Source organism: Anomaloglossus baeobatrachus, chromosome 4 (assembly GCF_048569485.1).
Source record: "Anomaloglossus baeobatrachus isolate aAnoBae1 chromosome 4, aAnoBae1.hap1, whole genome shotgun sequence".
Classification (NCBI taxonomy): domain Eukaryota; kingdom Metazoa; phylum Chordata; class Amphibia; order Anura; family Aromobatidae; genus Anomaloglossus; species Anomaloglossus baeobatrachus.
In genome coordinates, this window is record NC_134356.1 from 185,487,596 (window position 1) to 185,508,774 (window position 21,179).

At 46.6% G+C, this 21,179-nt stretch overlaps 1 protein-coding gene across 2 annotated transcripts in view; it reads left to right on the forward strand.

Moving 5' to 3' along the window:
* RBM27 (RNA binding motif protein 27) overlaps positions 1-21,179 on the forward strand; it is a 200,626-nt gene that overhangs the window by 64,206 nt on the left and 115,241 nt on the right. For both annotated transcript variants that reach the window (XM_075344602.1, XM_075344603.1), the window contains exons 4-6: positions 8,945-9,036; positions 14,354-14,526; positions 17,507-17,770. In XM_075344602.1, coding sequence (XP_075200717.1) covers positions 8,945-9,036; positions 14,354-14,526; positions 17,507-17,770 — 529 coding nt within the window. The remainder of the gene's footprint in view (positions 1-8,944; positions 9,037-14,353; positions 14,527-17,506; positions 17,771-21,179) is intronic.

The following is a 21,179-nucleotide window of genomic DNA, read 5'->3' on the forward strand; positions in this document are numbered from 1 at the left end:
AAGCCCAGTGTCCACTCACCACGGAGCCCATGGATTGTGGGGTTACCCGGCGGGGTTCAATGTATGCTCAGGTGGTGTGTACCGCTGACCGGGTCTCCCCAGAGACGGAGCCCCACTTGTGCCAAATACAGGTGAATGGATGTCCGGTTACAGGATTGTTGGATTCCGGAAGCTTAGTGACCCTTGTGCGATCCACCTTGAGGGCTAAAGTAAAGACTACAGGACGCACCGTGGGGGTGGTTTGCATACATGGGGACCGCCGCGACTATCCCACGGGGATTGTCACCATCACAGCACCTTGCGGGCAGGTGCAACATGAGGTGGGACTTCTTACCACTCTTCCTTATGACGTGATCCTAGGAAGGGATCTGCCCTATTTTTGGACTTTGTGGAGGGGACCCCCTAAGTCCCCTCAGATATCGGTTGATCCGGGACCTGAGCCCTACAATCCTGAATCCGGGACACCTGCCGTAGGGGTCACCATGTTAGGGACAGAGTGTGAACCCGGTAGGTCACCCCTAGAGGTATTGGCAGGAGAGGCTGAGACGGTCGAGCCCATCCCGGAGTTGGAGGCGTCCCCGGATACGTTTGGGACAGCCCAACTCCAGGACCCTACGTTGATACATGCCCGGAGTCGGGTGACAGTAGTTGACTGGGTGGCACAGCTGCCCGGTGCCCAGGTAAGGTACCCCCATTTCGCTCTTAAGCAGGATTTACTCTACCGGGTAGATGAAATACGGGGCGTGGGGGTAGAACAGTTGGTGGTGCCCCAGCCGCATCGCCGGCGGGTCCTCGACTTGGCTCATAAACACCTGATGAGTGGCCACCTAGGGGTCAAGAAAACGCAGGAGCGAATATTGCAAAGGTTCTATTGGCCCGGGGTCTTTGGGGAGGTAAAACGGTTCTGCGAAACCTGCCCGGAGTGTCAGCTTACCGCACCCCTGACCCATTTTCGCAGTCCGTTGGTACCGTTACCCATTATAGAAGTCCCGTTTGAACGGATAGGGATGGATCTGGTGGGGCCCCTCGTAAAGTCCGCTCGAGGGCACCAACACATCCTAGTGATCGTTGACTATGCCACCCGGTATCCCGAGGCGATACCTCTCAGACATACTGCGGCAAAGCTTATAGCTCGGGAGTTGTTTGCTGTGTTCTGCCGGGTGGGGTTGCCCAAGGAGATCCTTACGGATCAGGGGACCCCATTCATGTCTAAAGTGACCAAAGAGCTATGTCGGCTACTCCAGATCAAGCAGTTGCGTACGTCTGTGTATCATCCTCAAACGGACGGTTTAGTCGAGCGTTTCAATAAAACCCTGAAAACCATGCTTAGAAGGGTGATCTCAAAAGACGGGAAAGACTGGGATATGATGCTTCCCTATTTGATGTTTGCCATACGAGAGGTGCCACAGGCATCCACGGGGTTTTCGCCTTTTGAATTGTTATACGGGCGACATCCCCGGGGATTGTTGGACCTGGCAAAAGAAACATGGGAACAAGAGCCCACCCCCCATAAAAGTGTGATCGAACACATTTTAGGTATGCAGAACCGCATAAGCGCGGTCATGCCAATTGTGAAGGAGCATTTACAGGAGGCTCAGGCCGCGCAAAGCGGCCGCTACAATAGACAAGCCACCGTGCGGACCTTTAAACCCGGGGATCGGGTGTTGGTATTAATCCCCACGGCGGAGAGTAAATTCCTGGCTCAGTGGCAAGGCCCCTACGAGATAAAGGAAAGAGTTGGGGTGGTTAACTATAAAGTATTGCAGCCCGGTAGGCGGAAACCTGAACAAATATACCATGTCAACCTTTTAAAACCTTGGCAGGAACGGGAAAGCCTGATGGCTGTTTTTTCCCCACCTCCCTCCTCTTCGGGTCGTTCACATCCGGCTCCAGCGACCTCCGGAGAGGACGAACCGGAAGTAAGGATTGGAGAAGCCCTCACCAAGACTCAGAGGCGAGAGGCCAGACGGTTGGTTCAGCAGAACCCCGATGTCTTCTCCGAGCTGCCCGGTAGGACCAGTCTGATACGACATGATATTGTCACCGAGCCCCACCTGAAGGTACGCCTGAAGTCATACCGGGTACCGGAGGCTCGACGACAAGCCATATCGGAGGAAGTAAAGACAATGTTACGCCTGGGGGTCATCGAAAAATCCCGGAGTGATTGGGCTAGTCCGATTGTCCTAATACCAAAACCCGATGGCTCCTTAAGGTTCTGCAATGACTTTAGGAAATTGAACGAAATATCCAAGTTCGATCTCTACCCCATGCCCCGGGTGGATGAGCTGATTGATAGGCTGGGACAGGCGCGATATTTTACCACGCTCGACCTGACCAAGGGGTACTGGCAGGTGCCACTGACGGAGTCCGCCAAGGAGAAAACCGCTTTTGTTACGCCGGAGGGTCTCTTCCACTATGTTGTCTTGCCTTTTGGGTTACATGGCGCTCCGGCCACGTTCCAGAGGTTGATGGACTTAGTGCTGGAACCCCACCAGGCGTATGCATCGGCGTACCTTGATGACATCATTATTTACAGCTCCGATTGGCAGACCCACTTGGAACAGGTACAAGCGGTGGTGGACGCGCTTCGAACAGCCGGATTGACAGCCAATCCCAAGAAATGTGCGTTGGGACTCACGGAAGCCCGCTACTTGGGCTACGTGATAGGCCAAGGAGTGGTTAAGCCCCATGTTAACAAGGTTGAGGCGATCCAGAAGTGGCCTAGACCCCTGACCACGAAGCAGGTTAGGGCCTTCCTGGGTATCGTGGGGTACTACAGGAGGTTTGTAAAGGATTTTGCGGGACTATCAGCCCCCTTGACGGACCTTCTCAAAGGCAAGAAGTCCGTCATGGTGCGCTGGACTCCGCAGGCCGAGGACTCCTTCCGGGCCCTGAAGGAGGTCCTGTGCGGACAGCCCGTTCTGGTCAACCCTGATTTCCGGAAGGAGTTCATTGTACAGACTGACGCCTCGGAGGTCGGCCTGGGGGCAGTGCTGTCTCAGGTGGTTCAGGGGGAGGAACACCCCGTCACCTTCTTAAGTAGGAAGCTCACCCCTCACGAGCGGAATTATAGCGTAGTGGAGAAGGAGTCCCTACGCTATTACCTGCTGGGACGGCAGTTTCGCTTGGTGACGGATCACTCTCCACTGGTCTGGATGAGGTCCGCCAAGGAACGGAATGCCCGGGTTACCCGGTGGTTCCTTTCTCTGCAGAACTTCCGGTTTACGGTTGAACACCGGGCCGGTAGGTTGCAGGGCAACGCCGATGCCTTGTCCCGCGGCCCGTGTTTGATGGCTGGAGTTCAACCCCGCACGCTTGAACTGAGGGGGGGGTATGTGAGACTGTGACCGGGGGTTATCTATGACGGCCGGTATGTCTCGCCCCGGTTGTGCTCACTCCATGATAGGAAGTGAATCCACTATAGGGTTAATGCTGTTTCCCTACAGGCTGAGGGAAGGGTTAAATAGAATCAGGAACAAGGGCAGGTGTGCCGGGTGTGAGGGAGTGAACACAACTCCCTGAGTTTTTCTGCTGGAGAGGCACATGTATTGTGTTATGGACTTTTGTTTTGGACATTAAACCGTGTGCTGTGAACCTTAATGCCTGGATCCCGTGTCTTCTGCTGCGCAGCCGACCACGCTACCTCACAGTGGAGAGAGAAGCCAGCGCTAGTTGGGCTTGCATGTTGTAACAACCCCATGTGAACCCACGGGGTGACAGTGCCGACACCACTGGACTGGCGCTGGCACAGGAGGCGTTTGTCCTATTAGTGTACAACCGCCTTAAGCTGGATTTATTTTTTTTGTTATATAAATAGAATCTAGCCCTTCTGTGAGACCCTGATTCTAGTGATGTATCACTTATTAAGCTGCTTGCTGCAATTTGGATTAAAATCCGTGTTTCTCTGGTGAGTTCTGTACAACCCTGCCCACATCACTGATTTGATACATAATGGGGCAAGGTTATATAGAGCTCATGAGTATGGGTGACTGCATTGCAGCAAGTTTTCTACTTCTATAGTGATAATCTCCTGCTGATAAAACAGTGATTTTTATCAAAACTACCGCAAGCAACCTGGTAAGTCCCATCACTGGGATCTCTGCCCTTACATTTTGCTGTTTTAGTGGCAAAAAGCTGGGACAGATTCTCTGTAACTGATTATGAGAAGTACCTTGTTCTCAGGTACTTATCATTACTAGGGATTCTGTCACCCACAAAACTGCACAATTTAGACACTCGTATGAAGGGCAGAGCCCCTATGAAAATCATACTTCTACTGTAGATCTTAGTCATTTTGTTTTTATATAAAAGCTGTTTAGTTGGATATGTAAATGATTGCCATGTTGTCATAGCCAAGGGCTCATTGCACCGTTCCTCCACCTCAGTTGCTATCCTCCGTCCCTGCTGCTGTGGTGATTGGTAGCACTCACTTTGGAGCGCTGTGTGATCGTAATCCTCCGGCCTTCGCAGCTATGAGCCCACAGTGTCTGCTGCATTCTCATCCATCTCCTGTGTGTAGTGGCTACTTGCTGCTCACTGGAACACAACCAACAGTGGCCAACGCTGACCAGAGTGGGTGTACTCTTATCTTCCTCTGCTGTGTGATCCTATGAGCAGTGAGTGGCTGCTGCAGACAGGAGAGCGAGGATGATGTGCGCTCACTGTCAATGTGTGGGTGTTCTCTCAGCATCAGCTTCTCTCTTCTTTGTGATCCTATGAGCAGTGAGTGGCTGCTGCAGACAGGAGAGCGAGGATGATGTGCGCTCACTGTCAATGTGTGGGTGTTCTCTCAGCATCAGCTTCTCTCTTCTTTGTGATCCTATGAGCAGTGAGTGGCTGCTGCAGACAGGAGAGAGAGGATGTGCACACACTGTCAATGTGTGTGTGTTCTCCTCTCAGCATCAGCCTCTCTCTTCTTTGTGGTCCTGTGTGCAGTAAGTGGCTGCTGCAGACAGGAGAGCGAAGATGATGTGCGCACACTGTCAATGTGTGTGTGTTCTTCTTTCAGCATCAGCTTCTCTCTTCTTTGTGATCCTGTGTGCAGTAAGTGGCTGCTGCAGACAGGAGAGCGAAGATGATGTGCGCACACTGTCAATGTGTGTGTGTTCTCCTCTCAGCATCAGCTTCTCTCTTCTTTGTGATCCTGTGTGCAGTAAGTGGCTGCTGCAGACAGGAGAGAGGATGATGTGCACACACTGTCAATGTGTGTGTGTTCTCCTCTCAGCATCAGCTTCTCTCTTCTTTGTGATCCTGTGTGCAGTAAGTGGCTGCTGCAGACAGGAGAGAGGATGATGTGCACACACTGTCAATGTGTGTGTGTTCTCCTCTCAGCATCAGCTTCTCTCTTCTTTGTGGTCCTATGATCAGTCAGTGGCTGCTGCAGACAGGAAAGAGAGGATGATGTGCGCACACTGTCAATGTGTGTGTGTTCTCCTCTCAGCATAAGCCTCTCTCTTCTTTGTTGTCCTATGAGCAGTAAGTGGCTGCTGCAGACAGGAGAGCGAGGATGATGTGCGCTCACTGTCAATGTGTGTGTTCTCCTCTCAGCATCAGCCTCTCTTCTTTGTGATCCTATGAGCAGTGAGTGGCTGCTGCAGACAGGAGAGAGAGGATGATGTGCACACACTGTCAATGTGTGTGTGTTCTCCTCTCAGCATGAGCCTCTCTCTTCTTTGTGGTCCTATGAGCAGTGAGTGGCTGCTGCAGACAGGAGAGAGAGGATGATGTGCACACACTGTCAATGTGTGTGTGTTCTCCTCTCAGCATGAGCCTCTCTCTTCTTTGTGATCCTATGAGCAGTAAGTGGCTGCTGCAGACAGGAGAGCGAAGATGATGTGCGCACACTGTCAATGTGTGTGTGTTCTCCTCTCAGCATCAGCTTCTCTCTTCTTTGTGATCCTGTGTGCAGTAAGTGGCTGCTGCAGACAGGAGAGAGGATGATGTGCACACACTGTCAATGTGTGTGTGTTCTCCTCTCAGCATCAGCTTCTCTCTTCTTTGTGGTCCTATGATCAGTCAGTGGCTGCTGCAGACAGGAAAGAGAGGATGATGTGCGCACACTGTCAATGTGTGTGTGTTCTCCTCTCAGCATCAGCTTCTCTCTTCTTTGTGATCCTGTGTGCAGTAAGTGGCTGCTGCAGACAGGAGAGCGAAGATGATGTGCGCACACTGCCAATGTGTGTGTGTTCTCCTCTCAGCATCAGCTTCTCTCTTCTTTGTGATCCTGTGTGCAGTAAGTGGCTGCTGCAGACAGGAGAGAGGATGATGTGCACACACTGTCAATGTGTGTGTGTTCTCCTCTCAGCATCAGCTTCTCTCTTCTTTGTGGTCCTATGATCAGTCAGTGGCTGCTGCAGACAGGAAAGAGAGGATGATGTGCGCACACTGTCAATGTGTGTGTGTTCTCCTCTCAGCATCAGCCTCTCTTCTTTGTGATCCTATGAGCAGTGAGTGGCTGCTGCAGACAGGAGAGAGAGGATGATGTGCACACACTGTCAATGTGTGGGTGTTCTCCTCTCAGCATGAGCCTCTCTCTTCTTTATGGTCCTATGAGCAGTGAGTGGCTGCTGCAGACAGGAAAGAGAGGATGATGTGCACACACTGTCAATGTGTGTGTGTTCTCCTCTCAGCATGAGCCTCTCTCTTCTTTGTGATCCTATGAGCAGTAAGTGGCTGCTGCAGACAGGAGAGCGAGGATGATGTGCGCTCACTGTCAATGTGTGTGTTCTCCTCTCAGCATGAGCCTCTCTCTTCTTTGTGGTCCTATGAGCAGTAAGTGGCTGCTGCAGACAGGAGAGAGGATGATGTGCGCTCACTGTCAATGTGTGTGTGTTCTCCTCTCAGCATCAGCCTCTCTTCTTTGTGATCCTATGAGCAGTGAGTGGCTGCTGCAGACAGGAGAGAGAGGATGATGTGCACACACTGTCAATGTGTGGGTGTTCTCCTCTCAGCATGAGCCTCTCTCTTCTTTGTGGTCCTATGAGCAGTGAGTGGCTGCTGCAGACAGGAAAGAGAGGATGATGTGCACACACTGTCAATGTGTGTGTGTTCTCCTCTCAGCATGAGCCTCTCTCTTCTTTGTGATCCTATGAGCAGTAAGTGGCTGCTGCAGACAGGAGAGCGAGGATGATGTGCGCACACTGTCAATGTGTGGGTGTTCTCCTCTCAGCATGAGCCTCTCTCTTCTTTGTGGTCCTATGAGCAGTGAGTGGCTGCTGCAGACAGGAGAGAGAGGATGATGTGCACACACGGTCAATGTGTGTGTGTTCTCCTCTCAGCATCAGCCTCTCTTCTTTGTGATCCTATGAGCAGTGAGTGGCTGCTGCAGACAGGTGAGAGAGGATGATGTGCGCTCACTGTCAATGTGTGGGTGTTCTCCTCTCAGCATCAGCCTCTCTTCTTTGTGATCCTATGAGCAGTGAGTGGCTGCTGCAGACAGGAGAGAGATGAGCACATATCTGCACACACTTACTTTGTTGTTTTTTGGCCTCTGCAGTGTCAGTGTGTAAAAGCCTGGGGAATTGGATCAAGCAGTGCTTCAAAGTGAGCACTGCCTATCACTGTAAGGTGAGGTCCAGGATAGTAATACGCTGCTCTGATCCTCTGGCCATGCCAAGGGTGCACCAAAGCCGCCTCATTTACATATGTAATAACACTAAATGACTAATCTACTATATAAGAGGGATTTGTATACTGGCTAATTTAAGAATATATATAAATAAAATGATCTCCAATATATTCCACATCACTTTACAATTAAAGGGAACCTGTCAGCAGAAATTTCCCCTAAAACCTAACAGATTCCCCCTCTGCAGCTCCTGGGCTGCATTCTAGAAAGGTCCCTGTTATTACTGTGCCCCCTTTCTGACCAAAAAAAAGACTTTAAAGTGGTACCTTTTTGTATTCAGATAGTGTAAATGTGACACGGGGGCGGGCTTTCTGGCGTCCGTTATTCTGCCTCCTGGTCCTGTATGCCGCCCCCCATCGCTCCTTTCCATAGCTGATGACACCGCCCACTGCTCCAGCCATCCTCGCGCATGCCCAGTGCCAGTCTCACGGGGCTGAGCAGTGTGACTGCTGGTGACGTGTGCGCAGGCAAGTGATTATGGGCGGGACTGTGACTGTTATCAGCAAGTACCCGCCCATAATCTCGTGAACGCGCAAACCTCTCCAGCGGTCACACTGTGCTCAGTGTAGATGCTAGATTGTATGGGCTGCTTCCAGGGATGACGTCCCTTTGTCACGTGATATGGGCGTGTTCAAAATACTATCACGTGACAAAGGGACGTCATCCCTGGAAGCAGCCCATACAGTCTAGCATCTACACTGAGCACAGTGTGACCGCTGGAGAGGTTTGCGCGCTCACGAGATTATGGGCGGGTACTTGCTGATAACAGTCACAGTCCCGCCCATAATCACTTGCCTGCGCACACGTCACCAGCAGTCACAGTGCTCAGTCCCGTGAGACTGGCACTGGGCATGTGCGGGGATGGCTGGAGCAGTGGGCGGCGTCCAAAAGTATGGAAATCAGCGATGGGGGCGGCATACAGGACCAGGAGGCAGAATAACGGCCATCAGGCTGCCCGCCCCCGTGTCACATTTATAGAATCCGAAGCCAAAAAGGTACCTCTTTATAAACTCTTTTTTTTGGTCAGAAAGGGGGCACAATAATAACAGGGACCTTTCTAGAATGCAGCCCAGGAGCTGCAGAGGGGGAATCTGTTAGGTTTTAGGGGAAATTTCTGCTGACAGGTTCCCTTTAAGCGAGGACATGTACAGACAAAGACTTGACCGAGATAAGTCCTCTATATGACTGCTCAGTTATGGGGGTGACAGGCTTTCTTTAGGGGCAACCTTTTACATGGAGAATATTGGCATTTCTACTGGATATATATGAATTTAGCCATCTAGTATTAACATTATTTTTTGTTTGTTTTATTTGAAGATCCTCCAGGAGGGCTATGAAGAAGATAGAGACCCTAGAAAGAAGAAACATCTAAGCCCTCAAACGAATCGTTCAGCCTCGACTGAGAGGAGGTGAGCATATCTGTTTGCTGGTCTAGTGCCAGGAAGTTTGACTATGAAATATTTCGGCTACAGTCCATAAGATTGAGACCATAAATGACCACTACTAGTTTACAGCGCACCGAATTTCATTGCACAGGATCATCCCCTTAATACATTTTTTGGTCTTAGGTTATCCTAAAATATAAGTGTAGACACGGTGCATGACACCTGCTTCGTTCCCTTGGGGCCACAGAGGTGGTTATTCTCTCACGTATAGTCATCACCTGGCCCCTCTGGTCAGGACACCTCTTCACAATGCAACTGGGTGGGATCCAGTGCGTGATCAGACAAAACAAAGTCAGTACGCTTTGCTTCACTCCACATGTGCTTGATGCCGCCAAAGCTGCCTTATGATAATGTATTCTGGCCAGCGGGGCCAGCTGGTGACTATTTGTGCTCTTTACTTGTACACACCCCCTATTATGGCCCTACAACTCTTGATGGAGATCAAGGGGTATACAAAGTAATAGAATAATAAAAATAAAGTGCAGGTTAGTCACTAAAACAAAGGAAAACCAGTTATAAAATATACCAGTCATGTATTATCTTGTAGGTAACATCTGTAGACTGCTTTATGATACTCTAATCCAGACCTGCTCAACATGTGGCCTGCCGAAGGATGTATTGCAGCCCACAGACAGCCACAAGATTCAGTTTTTTATCTTCCTGGATTCAACTGTAAGTCTTTCAGATGCGATTAAAGTTGAACACTTCAGCACAGAGGAGCGCTCATCATCCCTCTCCCCGACAAGCAGCAGCATCATGATTAGGTCATCATGCTGTGACCTCATCACACTGCAGCGCAGAAGTAGTAAGAACTGGGCAGGAAACGGTTAGCGCTCCTGCTTATTTGTGATACTGGCTAGATCTCATCAGTGCTATGGTTCCTTTTAAGGACATACTGGGAGTTGCAGGTTCACATGATACAAGTGTTTATGGGGCTGAGCTGAAACTGCAATTAATCACTGTACTGAGCTTGGTGATGTACTCATGTGCTGATGGTGGTTCTGGTATTTGTATTCATGTACTGATGGTGATTCTGATCCTTCATTCATGTACTCAGTGGTTCTGCCACTGCATTTATTATGTACTGACAGTGGTTCGGGTCATGTGCCAATCCATATTGTGCTTCATGTTTAAAAGTGAAAAAAATCTGAAAACTGATTTTGAGGTGGATTTGGTTGAGTTTCTGCTCCAAAAACTCTAAGTTTGGGTGTGTTTTACACTGATTTTGTGGCGCAGAAACTCTCATAATCCTTTTCAAATACTCAACACTTTGTTTTGAAGATGTATTAGCCCCTGTGCGCACTTGCCGGTTTTTGCCGCGGCTTTCCTGCGGTTTTGCTGCATGTTTCTCTGCATGTTATGTTCATAACATCTCTGCAGTGAATCCCCAGCAAAACGTATGGGGGAAAAAAAATGCTGTGCGCACTATGTGGATTTTGACAGCTGCATGTTTTGCTGCGGGATTCCCGCAGCAAAAACAGTTGCATGTCACTTCTTTTCCGCACGTCGCTGCGGGATTTCACTCCATTGACTGCCATGTAATCGTGAAATCCCGCAGGGAATAACGCAGGCAGCAAATTCTGTGCGGTTCACTGCGTTTTCCTGTGTTATTCCCTCCGGTATTTCGCAGTTTACCTGCGGTAATGTTCATCGCTGCCCTGCGGTTTGCAGGGAAGTGATGTCCTTATGACCGGAAGAGGAAGCGGAGCAGAGTAAACACACAGACACTCACACAGACACTCACACAGACACTCACACAGACACTCACACAGACACTCACACAGACACTCACACAGACACTCACACAGACACTCACACAGACACTCACACAGACACTCACACAGACACTCACACAGACACTCACACAGACACTCACACAGACACTCACACAGACACTCACACAGACACTCACACAGACACTCACACTCACACAGACACTCACACTCACACAGACACCTCACACTCACACAGACACCTCACACTCACACAGACACCTCACACTCACACAGACACCTCACACTCACACAGACACCTCACACTCACACAGACACCTCACACTCACACAGACACGTCAGCCGAGGTAAGCACACAGCGGTGGCCCAGTATTCTCAGGCTGGGGAGGGTGAGGGACAGGGTTAATGCCCCTTCCTCCCGCAGCCGAGAATATCAGCCCGCAGCTGCCCCGGGACTGTCGCATCCATTATGCGGCAGTCCCGGAGTGTCCCCAGCTCTTCCTGTTGCCGTGATGCGGTGGCAAATGAGGGTAATATAAGGAGTTAATGGCGGCGGATCGCCACCACTAAGTCCAGGCTTGATCATGGCAGCGTCTATGTGACAGCTGACATGATCAACCCGTAAGTAAAGTGAAAAAACACACACACCGAAAAATCCTTTATTTTAAATAAAACACAAAAAAGCTCCTGGTTCACAATTTTATTAACTCCTCCAAAACACATAGCTCCGGCGTAATGCACGTCCTGTGATGCTTGCATCCAGTCGCGACTGACACACACTGCTGAATGCAGCCTCGCAGCGAGACAACAGAGGTAACCACAGGGCATTTCCCACAGCCGGTAATGCGAACTCACTACTGCTCGGCAGAAATGCAGCGTGTGCTCACAGGGACTCTATCTATCTATCGATCTATCTATCGATCTATCTATCCCTCTATCTATTCTGTTTGTCTATTTATCTATTTATCTGTCTATCTATCTCAGAAGGAAATTACTTTTTTTTTTTTTTTTATGTGCTTTATTGCATTGGATGCATCAAAGCACATGTACCAACCCGCATGCAGCAAAACTGCGGCAATACCGCTAACAATAGCGCGGTAAAACCGCGGCAAACCGCATGCAGTTTTCGGGTGCGGTTTGCTGCGGTTTTTTTACCGCGAGTGCGGTAATCTTTCAGACCCTGCGGAATTTTCTTAAGAAAATTCCGTTTTCCAGTGCGCACAGGGCCTAAAATTACGGACTATGGTTCTGGTAATGTATTCATGGAAGTGCACTTTTAACAAAAAAAATAAATAAATTGTGACCTTTCGGATTGGTTAAGTGGGACCCTTGCTACAAAAAATGTTCACCCCTGCTTTAACCATTATACAGGAAAAGATGTGACTGCTGTATGACTTACTAGAAGTACAGAACATCAGTCTCATTGTATATTAGCACTGTACATACCAGTTACAAATCACCTTGTATACTGTAAGTGGGGTACTATACATCATTGTTTTATACTTTGTAATATGAGGTGCTGATGTCATTGTGGTGATTTTGATAAAGTAATGCTGTCAGCTGGCTTCATCGGCTTTAGTGTGACCCGATGAATACATATACATCCAGAAGGGCAGCTAATGCCTCACTATGTCTACACATGTGTAAGCAGTATCTGCACTTTGATTTATCCTATGAGGAATTGTTGCTGCTGGCGCTCCAATCTGTACCATGACATCACTTCTGTGCTTGAATTAACACTTTTTTAACTATGTGATATGCACACACACACACACACACACACACACACACACACACTACACAATTGTTGGACGTAGTTTGGTGCCTCCTAATTTTTATTTTATTTTTTTTTTTTTATTTCTTGTGGCTCAGCCATGATTTATTTTCTTTTGTGTCTGTTACGTTGGATAAATATTTTCATTTTATAATCTAATAAAACATCTTTTTTACTATTTGTTAACATCTCACTGGCACACTGAAAAATGGCTCCGCACACAAGTCACATAGTCAGGACGTCATCACAGGCCCTTCAAGTCATTGATTTATCTTCTTCCTTTGGGGCAGGGAGCTGATCGTTTCCCTCTACCCTTGCACATACCCGGTCCCCTGTATAAAGTTGGCAGTTATCATATCTAGTCCAGCAGAGTTGGAAAGTTTAAATTTATTTATTTTTTTTTCTTCATGATTGTGCCGCCCCCTGCAACCTGCCGCCCTAGGCACCCACCATCAGGTGCCTAAGGCCTTGACTGTATCAACTTCCATGCAGAACCTGAAGAATGGTCTGGTCACTTCTTTTAGCTACTTCACAACCTGTGAACAGCAAGTTGTTTTTTCACATTGCTGCACATTTTTATGTGGGTTCCAAGCAGAATTCACCTTTGAAAAGACCTTGTGTGCACATACCCTTTACATTGACAAAATACTGTATCCAGCATGAAGACCAGAGCACTGCTTTTCCTTTGTGTTTACCTGCTGGACACCCTTTCCTCCCACAGTGAATTGCCTGATACAGGAAGTCTCACACATCTGTCCAAATAGTGAGACAACAAGAAGCCCCAAGATTAGCCAACCTCTGTGTCCCCGCCCCTTAAAGGGCTATATCTTTTATATGTATATAAATATATGTATATAAAGTTGTGGCTTTAAAGCATACTTAAGAATGCAAAAGTAAAAAATAAATAAATAAAAGGGCCTTACTAATGTTAGGGTGAACACTAGAATGTTCAGCAGTTGCTTGCTCCAGACCTAATTAGTGTGGATCAAGTGCACGCATGAAAGAATTACACCAGACAAAGGGTCAGATGTGAAGTCTCTCCTTGATCAGAGATTGGCACCAAGAGACCTTTATTTGTCAGAGCTACAACTTATATAAACTAGGGTATGGGGCGTGGATAGCTCAGTAGTAGGCATGTTCGGCTATGCCCATTGGCCGGTGGGTTGAAAAATGGGTTAGTCCATGGGTTCATTGGTGGACGTAATCAGGGGCTGGTCTATGACGTCATCGTGGGCAGGTCCTGGGTGGCATCGGTGGGCAGGTCTATGATGTCATCGTGGGTGGTTCAGGGGTATTGTCGGTGGGTGAGTCTGATGTCATCAGTGGCCATCTTGGATATGTCACACATGATGATATATCTAAAAAACTGGCTTATGTATAGAAAATCCATTTCATTGAACACACTTTTCACAATCCCCTATGTCACAAGGTTAATTAAGTATTTGATCCAATGGCCCTCCTTAACACTAATAGTGACCCTTGCAAATCATAAGAAACCATACTTCAAATTTTACATGCTTACATCAGAAATTATACATTTTGTTTACTAGCCAATAAACTGCAAAACTCATTGTAAAAGTAAAGCCTCCGCTGTATATACGCTGTATATGTTTGAGACCTCGCTATTGCATGGAATTTATCACTGTATTTCTGAAAGATTTGATTTTCAGCATCAAATTGGATAATGGGTACAGGAGTACATACTGTATATGGCTTGTTTATAGTGCACATTATAGTGTTCATATGTAAAACCCCCAGCTATGTGTTCTTCTAGGACAAGAGATAAGAAGAGGGAAGACGGCAAATGGAGGGAGTACGACAGACATAGGGACAAATATGACTGGAGGAGAACAAGAAGTAAAAGCCCTCTCAAAAGCAGGTCTACGAATCGGAGTAGGAGCCGTAGCCGAGGAAGGAGCCGGGAACGGGAGCCTGCCAGGAGCAGAGGTAATGCCCATTTGCAGAATAGAAAGCTGCCGCGACAAGGAATGTCCTTTACAGCCTACTAATATATTTCACCAAGCCTTATTGTTACTTCAGCCCGTTCCTGTCTTTTCCAGTTTTCAGTCTTGAGCAGCTTTCCTACCTTCATGCCAATGTGGCCATATAAGAGCTTGTTTTTGTGTTTTTTTTTTTTTTTTTATAAATAAGTTGACATTTTAAGTGAAACCTGTTCTGAACTTTGTAAAAGGAAAAAAAACGTTGCCTTTTTGTTTTTTCTTTTTTCCTGTATGGGCGCTGTATTTTTGGTTTGCATTTTTAAGAGTTTATTTATTTATTCCTACTAGTGCACTTTAATTGAATGCAGTATTGGAGTGCACAAAGGTAGTAAATGGGGGGGGGGTTTCAACAATAACCCGGCTATCATGGTAACTCATCATCCGTATGCAATTTGCTTTTAGCACCCTTGAAATGCTAGCAGGATTTCATTAGGCTAGTTTCACACTTGCGTTGTTTTGACGCAAACGGAATCCGTCACTAATGTAGTGCAGTTCATTTATTTACAGTGGAAGCGCGACATCGTGTGGACACAAGCGGGTACTGCATGGCACACACGCGCCATAGTAACACGCTTCCAATGTAAATAAATGAACTGTACTACATTAGTGACGGATTCCGTTTGCGTCAAAACAACGCAAGTGTGAAACTAGCCTTAAACAGCGTGTAACTCAGATCGCTGCTGATAAAGGCAGGTGCCGGCTGTATAACACATTCGGCTCCTGCCATGTATGGAGTGGACTCGGCCACCGCCATACACCCACCATCAGCAGGAGACTTAGATGACATGCAAGGGGTTATGGAAATGGGATAATTGTATCCCATTATCCTTATTTACACCAGGTTACTTTTTAAGTTGGTTTTAGTCATCATATATGATTTGTCTGAATCCACAGTATTTGATAGTATCACTTCATTTTATGTTTTTGAGAGCCTTCTAACACATCCACCTCCTCCCTCCACCCCTGCCATGAAAAAAGTGTTTAGAGATGCAGATCATAGATATAAAAGACACCGCATTTACACAAGAATCCCGGCCAGAGTCCTTCTCTTTGCTTGATAGCGGACGCCATATTGCTGTTACGGGTTATCACAGTGGCTCCCAGGCATCCGTTTACTGGTCCTATATTTATGTGGTGGGAGCATAGTTTCTTAGGGTATGTGCACAATGTCTTTTTCAGGATGATTCTGCCTAGAACCCGGCAGAAAAAGGGCTGAACCCCCCCCCCATCATAAAAAAGTAAACTATGCAATGTAAAAATGGTTTGCTTTACAAAGGTTCCATCTTTAGTATCTTCTAACACCTTCAGGTTTCGAAAGCAGTGAAACAGCTAAGCTAATTCATCAGCCCATTCTTCAGGCTGTCATCACTATATTATATACATAGTAAATGCTAATAAAAAAAAGCAAAGGTTGTGAGACCACCACTAAAGACGTAATAAGATGTCACTGGTGTTTTCCTGAAGAGTCTTCAGAACCTGTGCAGATCCGCTGGACTCTGAAAGACGTGGTGTGCACATACCCTTGCTTGCTGTTGATGCATTAGTGTGAAGGAGCGCTTTTGCAGCAATTAAGTCCCCTTTACTCTGAGCTTCAGCTTGGGGAGTTTGGCCAAATATAGCCTAGTTTGTCTAATTTATTCACTAGTGTATTCAGCAAATGCATGCATTTTCATAGGCGTGAGATATTGCTCAGAGATTGTTTGTAGAGTGATTCTACACTGCCAGTGTCGGAAGACGCTACCATTCGCTTAGATGCCAGCTTGGCTCCAATGGACGATTGGTGCGGCTGGTCTTACCTGCAAATGAGTCAAGTCACCCAAGTGTTTGCGTGGAGAAGTAATGTATTATTCAGATATATATTTTGTTGTTTGTGCTTTATTACATTATGTATCAATCTTCCAACAAAATGTTACTTTACTGCTCTTGTGTCTTCTGCTTGTCCAGGGCCACGATGTGAATAGTATTACGTCAATGGTTCATGTTATGTTCATGAAACTTTGATAAAATATATGTTATGTTTACACATTTATTTGTTAGATTGACCTTTAGGCCTAAGCCACACGGCGAGAAAATCGGTGCGAGTGGAGTGCGATAAAACATTGCATTCCACTCGGACCAATTCTAGCCTGTGTGTTAGCGCACATGAGCAATTAATTTCTCAGCCCTAATTGGACCGAGAAAACAGTCGCAGCATGCTGAGGCTGTAATGCGAAACTCTTTCTCTCGCACCCATTCAAGTCTATGGGGAGAGAGAAAAATCGCACTGTGCAGAGTGAGCATGGCAATAGCCGGCTACGGAGGAGAGAGCGATAAATTCCTCTCTCCCCTCCACAGCGCTGATCCGCCCCCCCGCAGCTGAGGTCCGCTCGCACGGTCGGACCTCAGTCGCAGGGACGCTCGCATGACACTCGGCTATGCTGTACTGCCAGCGTGAGCAGAGTGTCATGCGAGGATCGCCCTAGTGCCCTGTGTGGCCCCGGCCTTATTCATACGTTTTTGATGCATTTTAGGCTGGTTTCATAGTCCAAATATCCACCCGATATGAACCAGCTGTGAGTCTCCTGATCTGAATGCAGTCGCTCCATAGGCATATATGTAGAGTTCGGAGACCTGCAGCCGGTCTGTACTCAGACTGAGAATCCGGCCTTACCAAGAGTCTAATAAAATTGTGAATGTGGCATTTTGTAAAACCTCCAAAGTTTAACATACGCAAGAACCAACCACTCTGCTTTTTCGGCATGTTTTAACCGATAGGAGTACTTCATGTAAGGCAGTAATGTCCATGAGATGTTTATACAGCAATTTTGTCCAGGTCTTCCATCATTTCCAGCTAGGTTGTTACCTATATCTTTGGGAAGAAATGTATTTGAATGCAAAACTCACAAATGAAATTTCCGAAAAGTAATCTTGACAAATGATTTTTGTAGATCACCGAGAGAGGTCGAAGTTTGAGTCTGAAAGGAGTGATCTGGAATCTTCTTACACTCCTGCTTCCCAGCCAGCGAGCATCTCCAACGAGCCGCAGTATTCCTCTGGTGGGCAGGCTATACCCAGCACTGTGACTGTCATCGCACCTGCTCACCACCCCGAGAGCACAACAGAAATCTGGTCTAATTACTATAACAACCACACCCTTCCCAATTCATTTAATAGGAACCCACCCCCAAAACGACGCTGCAGAGACTATGATGGTAAGAAATGAATTAAATACTCCCATGCCCATGTAGTACTTCACACTCAAAGGCACCTTTTATGAAATGTAAAGCCTACGGCTGGGTTCATAAAAGTGTGTGTGTGTGTGTGTGCGTGTGTGTGTATGTGTATATATAATGTGTGTGTGTGTGTGTGTGTGTGTATAATATATATATATGTATGTGTGTGTGTGTGTGTGTGTGTGTGTGTGTGTGTGTGTATGTGTATATATAATGTGTATGTATGTATGTATGTATGTATGTATATAATTATAAAAAAAAAACGGTCCCGTTCTCATCCAGAGAAGTGGCACAATATGATCTCCTTTGTCATCTGGTGCAGTCTGTATACCATCAGTTTTTTACTCAGCAGCTATTGTCTGTTTCCCATATTACCGAATAGTAATTTATTCGTAAAACTTGGATGCCATACTGATGGTCCATATGGCATTTGTCTTTTCTTTTTTTGTTTCTCACACTACAGATTTGGTAATCATATCATATTGCAGAAAGCTGCGATTTTATTTATTTTTTTGCTTATGCCAAATACAGCTGAGAAAAAAAACGCAGCTCTGCCATGGCTCATTGAATAAGAGTGAATTATTATTTTTTTTTTTTTTATCGGATTGCACTCATCCGACTTATGCGCTCGTGCCTAAAAGTCAGACCCAGCACCTCCCTATGTTATATAGAAATATATAGAAAATGTCATTTGATCTTTGCCTTGTATGCCTATTTCTACACCTTCACAAAATGTTAAGAAGTTTTAATCTGTAAAAATAAAGAAAAGAAGGTTGGCTTTCAACCTACAGTGCCTACAAGTAGTATTCAACCCCCTTCAGATTTAGCAGGTTTACACATTCGGAATTAACTTGGCATTGTGACATTTGGACTGTAGATCAGCCTGGAAGTGTGAAATGCACTGCAGCAAAAAAGAATGTTATTTCTTTTTTTATTTTTAAATTGTGAAAAGTTTATTCAGAGAGTCATTTATTATTCAACCCCTCAAACCACAAGAATTCTGTTTGGTTCCCCTAAAGTGTTAAGAAGTATTTCAGGCACAAAGAACAATGAGCTTCACATGTTTGGATTAATTATCTCTTTTTCCAGCCTTTTCTGACTAATTAAGACCCTCCCCAAACTTGTGAACAGCACTCATACTTGGTCAAGATGGGAAAGACAAAGGAGCATTCCAAGGCCATCAGAGACAAGATCGTGAAGGGTCACAAGGCTGGCAAGGGGTACAAAACCCTTTCCAAGGAGTTGGGCCTACCTGTCTCCACTGCTGGGAGCATCATCCGGAAGTGGAAGGCTTATGGAACTACTGTTAGCCTTTCACGGCCTGGACAGCCTTTGAAAGTTTCCACCCGTGCCGAGGCCAGGCTTGTCCGAAGAGTCAAGGCTAACCCAAGGACAACAAGGAAGGAGCTCCGGGAAGATCTCATGGCAGTGGGGACATTGGTTTCAGTCAATACCATAAGTAACGTACTCCACCGCAATGGTCTCCGTTCCAGACGAGCCCGTAAGGTACCTTTACTTTCAAAGCGTCATGTCAAGGCTCGTCTACAGTTTGCTCATGATCACTTGGAGGACTCTGAGACAGACTGGTTCAAGGTTCTCTGGTCTGATAAGACCAAGATCGAGATCTTTGGTGCCAACCACACATGTGACGTTTGGAGACTGGATGGCACTGCATACGACCCCAAGAATACCATCCCTACAGTCAAGCATGGTGGTGGCAGCATCATGCTGTGGGGCTGTTTCTCAGCCAAGGGGCCTGGCCATCTGGTCCGCATCCATGGGAAGATGGATAGCACGGCCTACCTGGAGATTTTGGCCAAGAACCTCCGCTCCTCCATCAAGGATCTTAAGATAGGTCGTAATTTCATCTTCCAACAAGACAACGACCCAAAGCACACAGCCAAGAAAACCAAGGCCTGGTTCAAGAGGGAAAAAATCAAGGTGTTGCAGTGGCCTAGTCAGTCTCCTGACCTTAACCCAATTGAAAACTTGTGGAAGGAGCTCAAGATTAAAGTCCACATGAGACACCCAAAGAACCTAGATAACCTGGAGAAGATCTGCATGGTGGAGTGGGCCAAGATAACTCCAGAGACCTGTGCCGGCCTGATCAGGTCTTATAAAAGACGATTATTAGCTGTAATTGCAAACAAGGGTTATTCCACAAAATATTAAACCTAGGGGTTGAATAATAATTGACCCACACTTTTATGTTGAAAATGTATTAAAATGTAACTGAGCAACATAACTTGTTGGTTTGTAAGATTTATGCATATGTTAATAAATCCTGCTCTTGTTTGAAGTTTGCAGGCTCTAACTTATTTGCATCTTATCAAACCTGCTAAATCTGCAGGGGGTTGAATACTACTTGTAGGCACTGTATATAGCGAAGGCCAGGTTGATACATATCTGATTCACTTCCCATGACCACGAACCACAGACTGGTGGTGGGTCTCCTCATCTGAACACCATTTAAGTTCGGATCAGGAAACCCAGTCCATGCATCGCTGTCAGAGTACGGATGTGTGAAACCAGCCTAAAGAGAATCATCATCTTAGTGTTCCAGATGCGAGTCTACAATCTTCATGATCCAGTTGCAAGTTTAAGGTCTCCACTAACATTAGGGAAAAGCTCCATTTTAGTGATACTGGTCATTGTGTACAGCGGGGGAAATAAGTATTTGATCCCTTGCTGATTTTTTTTAAGTTTGCCCATTGAAAAAGACATGAATAGCCTATAATATTAAAGGTAGGTTAATTTTAACAGTGAGAGATAGGATATCCAAACTAAAATGCCATTGTCTAAATTTATTTGGATTTTGCAGAGAGAAAAAGTATTTGATCCCCTACCAACCATTAAGATTTCTGGGTCCTACAGACTACTTAGACGCTCCTAATCAACTCGTTACCTCCATTAAAGACAGCTGTCTTAAGAGACTCCTGTCCACAGACTCAATCGATCAGACACTAACCTCTACAACATGAGAAGACCAAAGAGCTTTCTAAGGATGTCAGGGACAAGATCATAGACCAGCACAAGGCTGGAATGGGCTACAAAAGCATAAGTAAGACGCTGGGTAAGAAAGAGACAACGGTTGGTGCAATAGTAAGAAAATGGAAGAAATACAAAATGAGTGTCGATCGAGATCGATATGGGGCTCCATGTAAAATCTCACCTCCTGGGGTATCCAGGATCATGAGGAAGGTGAGAGATCAGCCTAAAACTACATGGGGGGGACTGGTTAATGATCTGAAGGCAGCTGGTTCCACTGACACCAAGAAAACCATAGCTAACATATTAAGTCGTATTGGCTTAAAATCCTGCAGTGCCCGCAAAGTCCCACTGCTCAAGAAGGCACATGTGCAGACCCATCTGAAGTTTGCCAATAAAC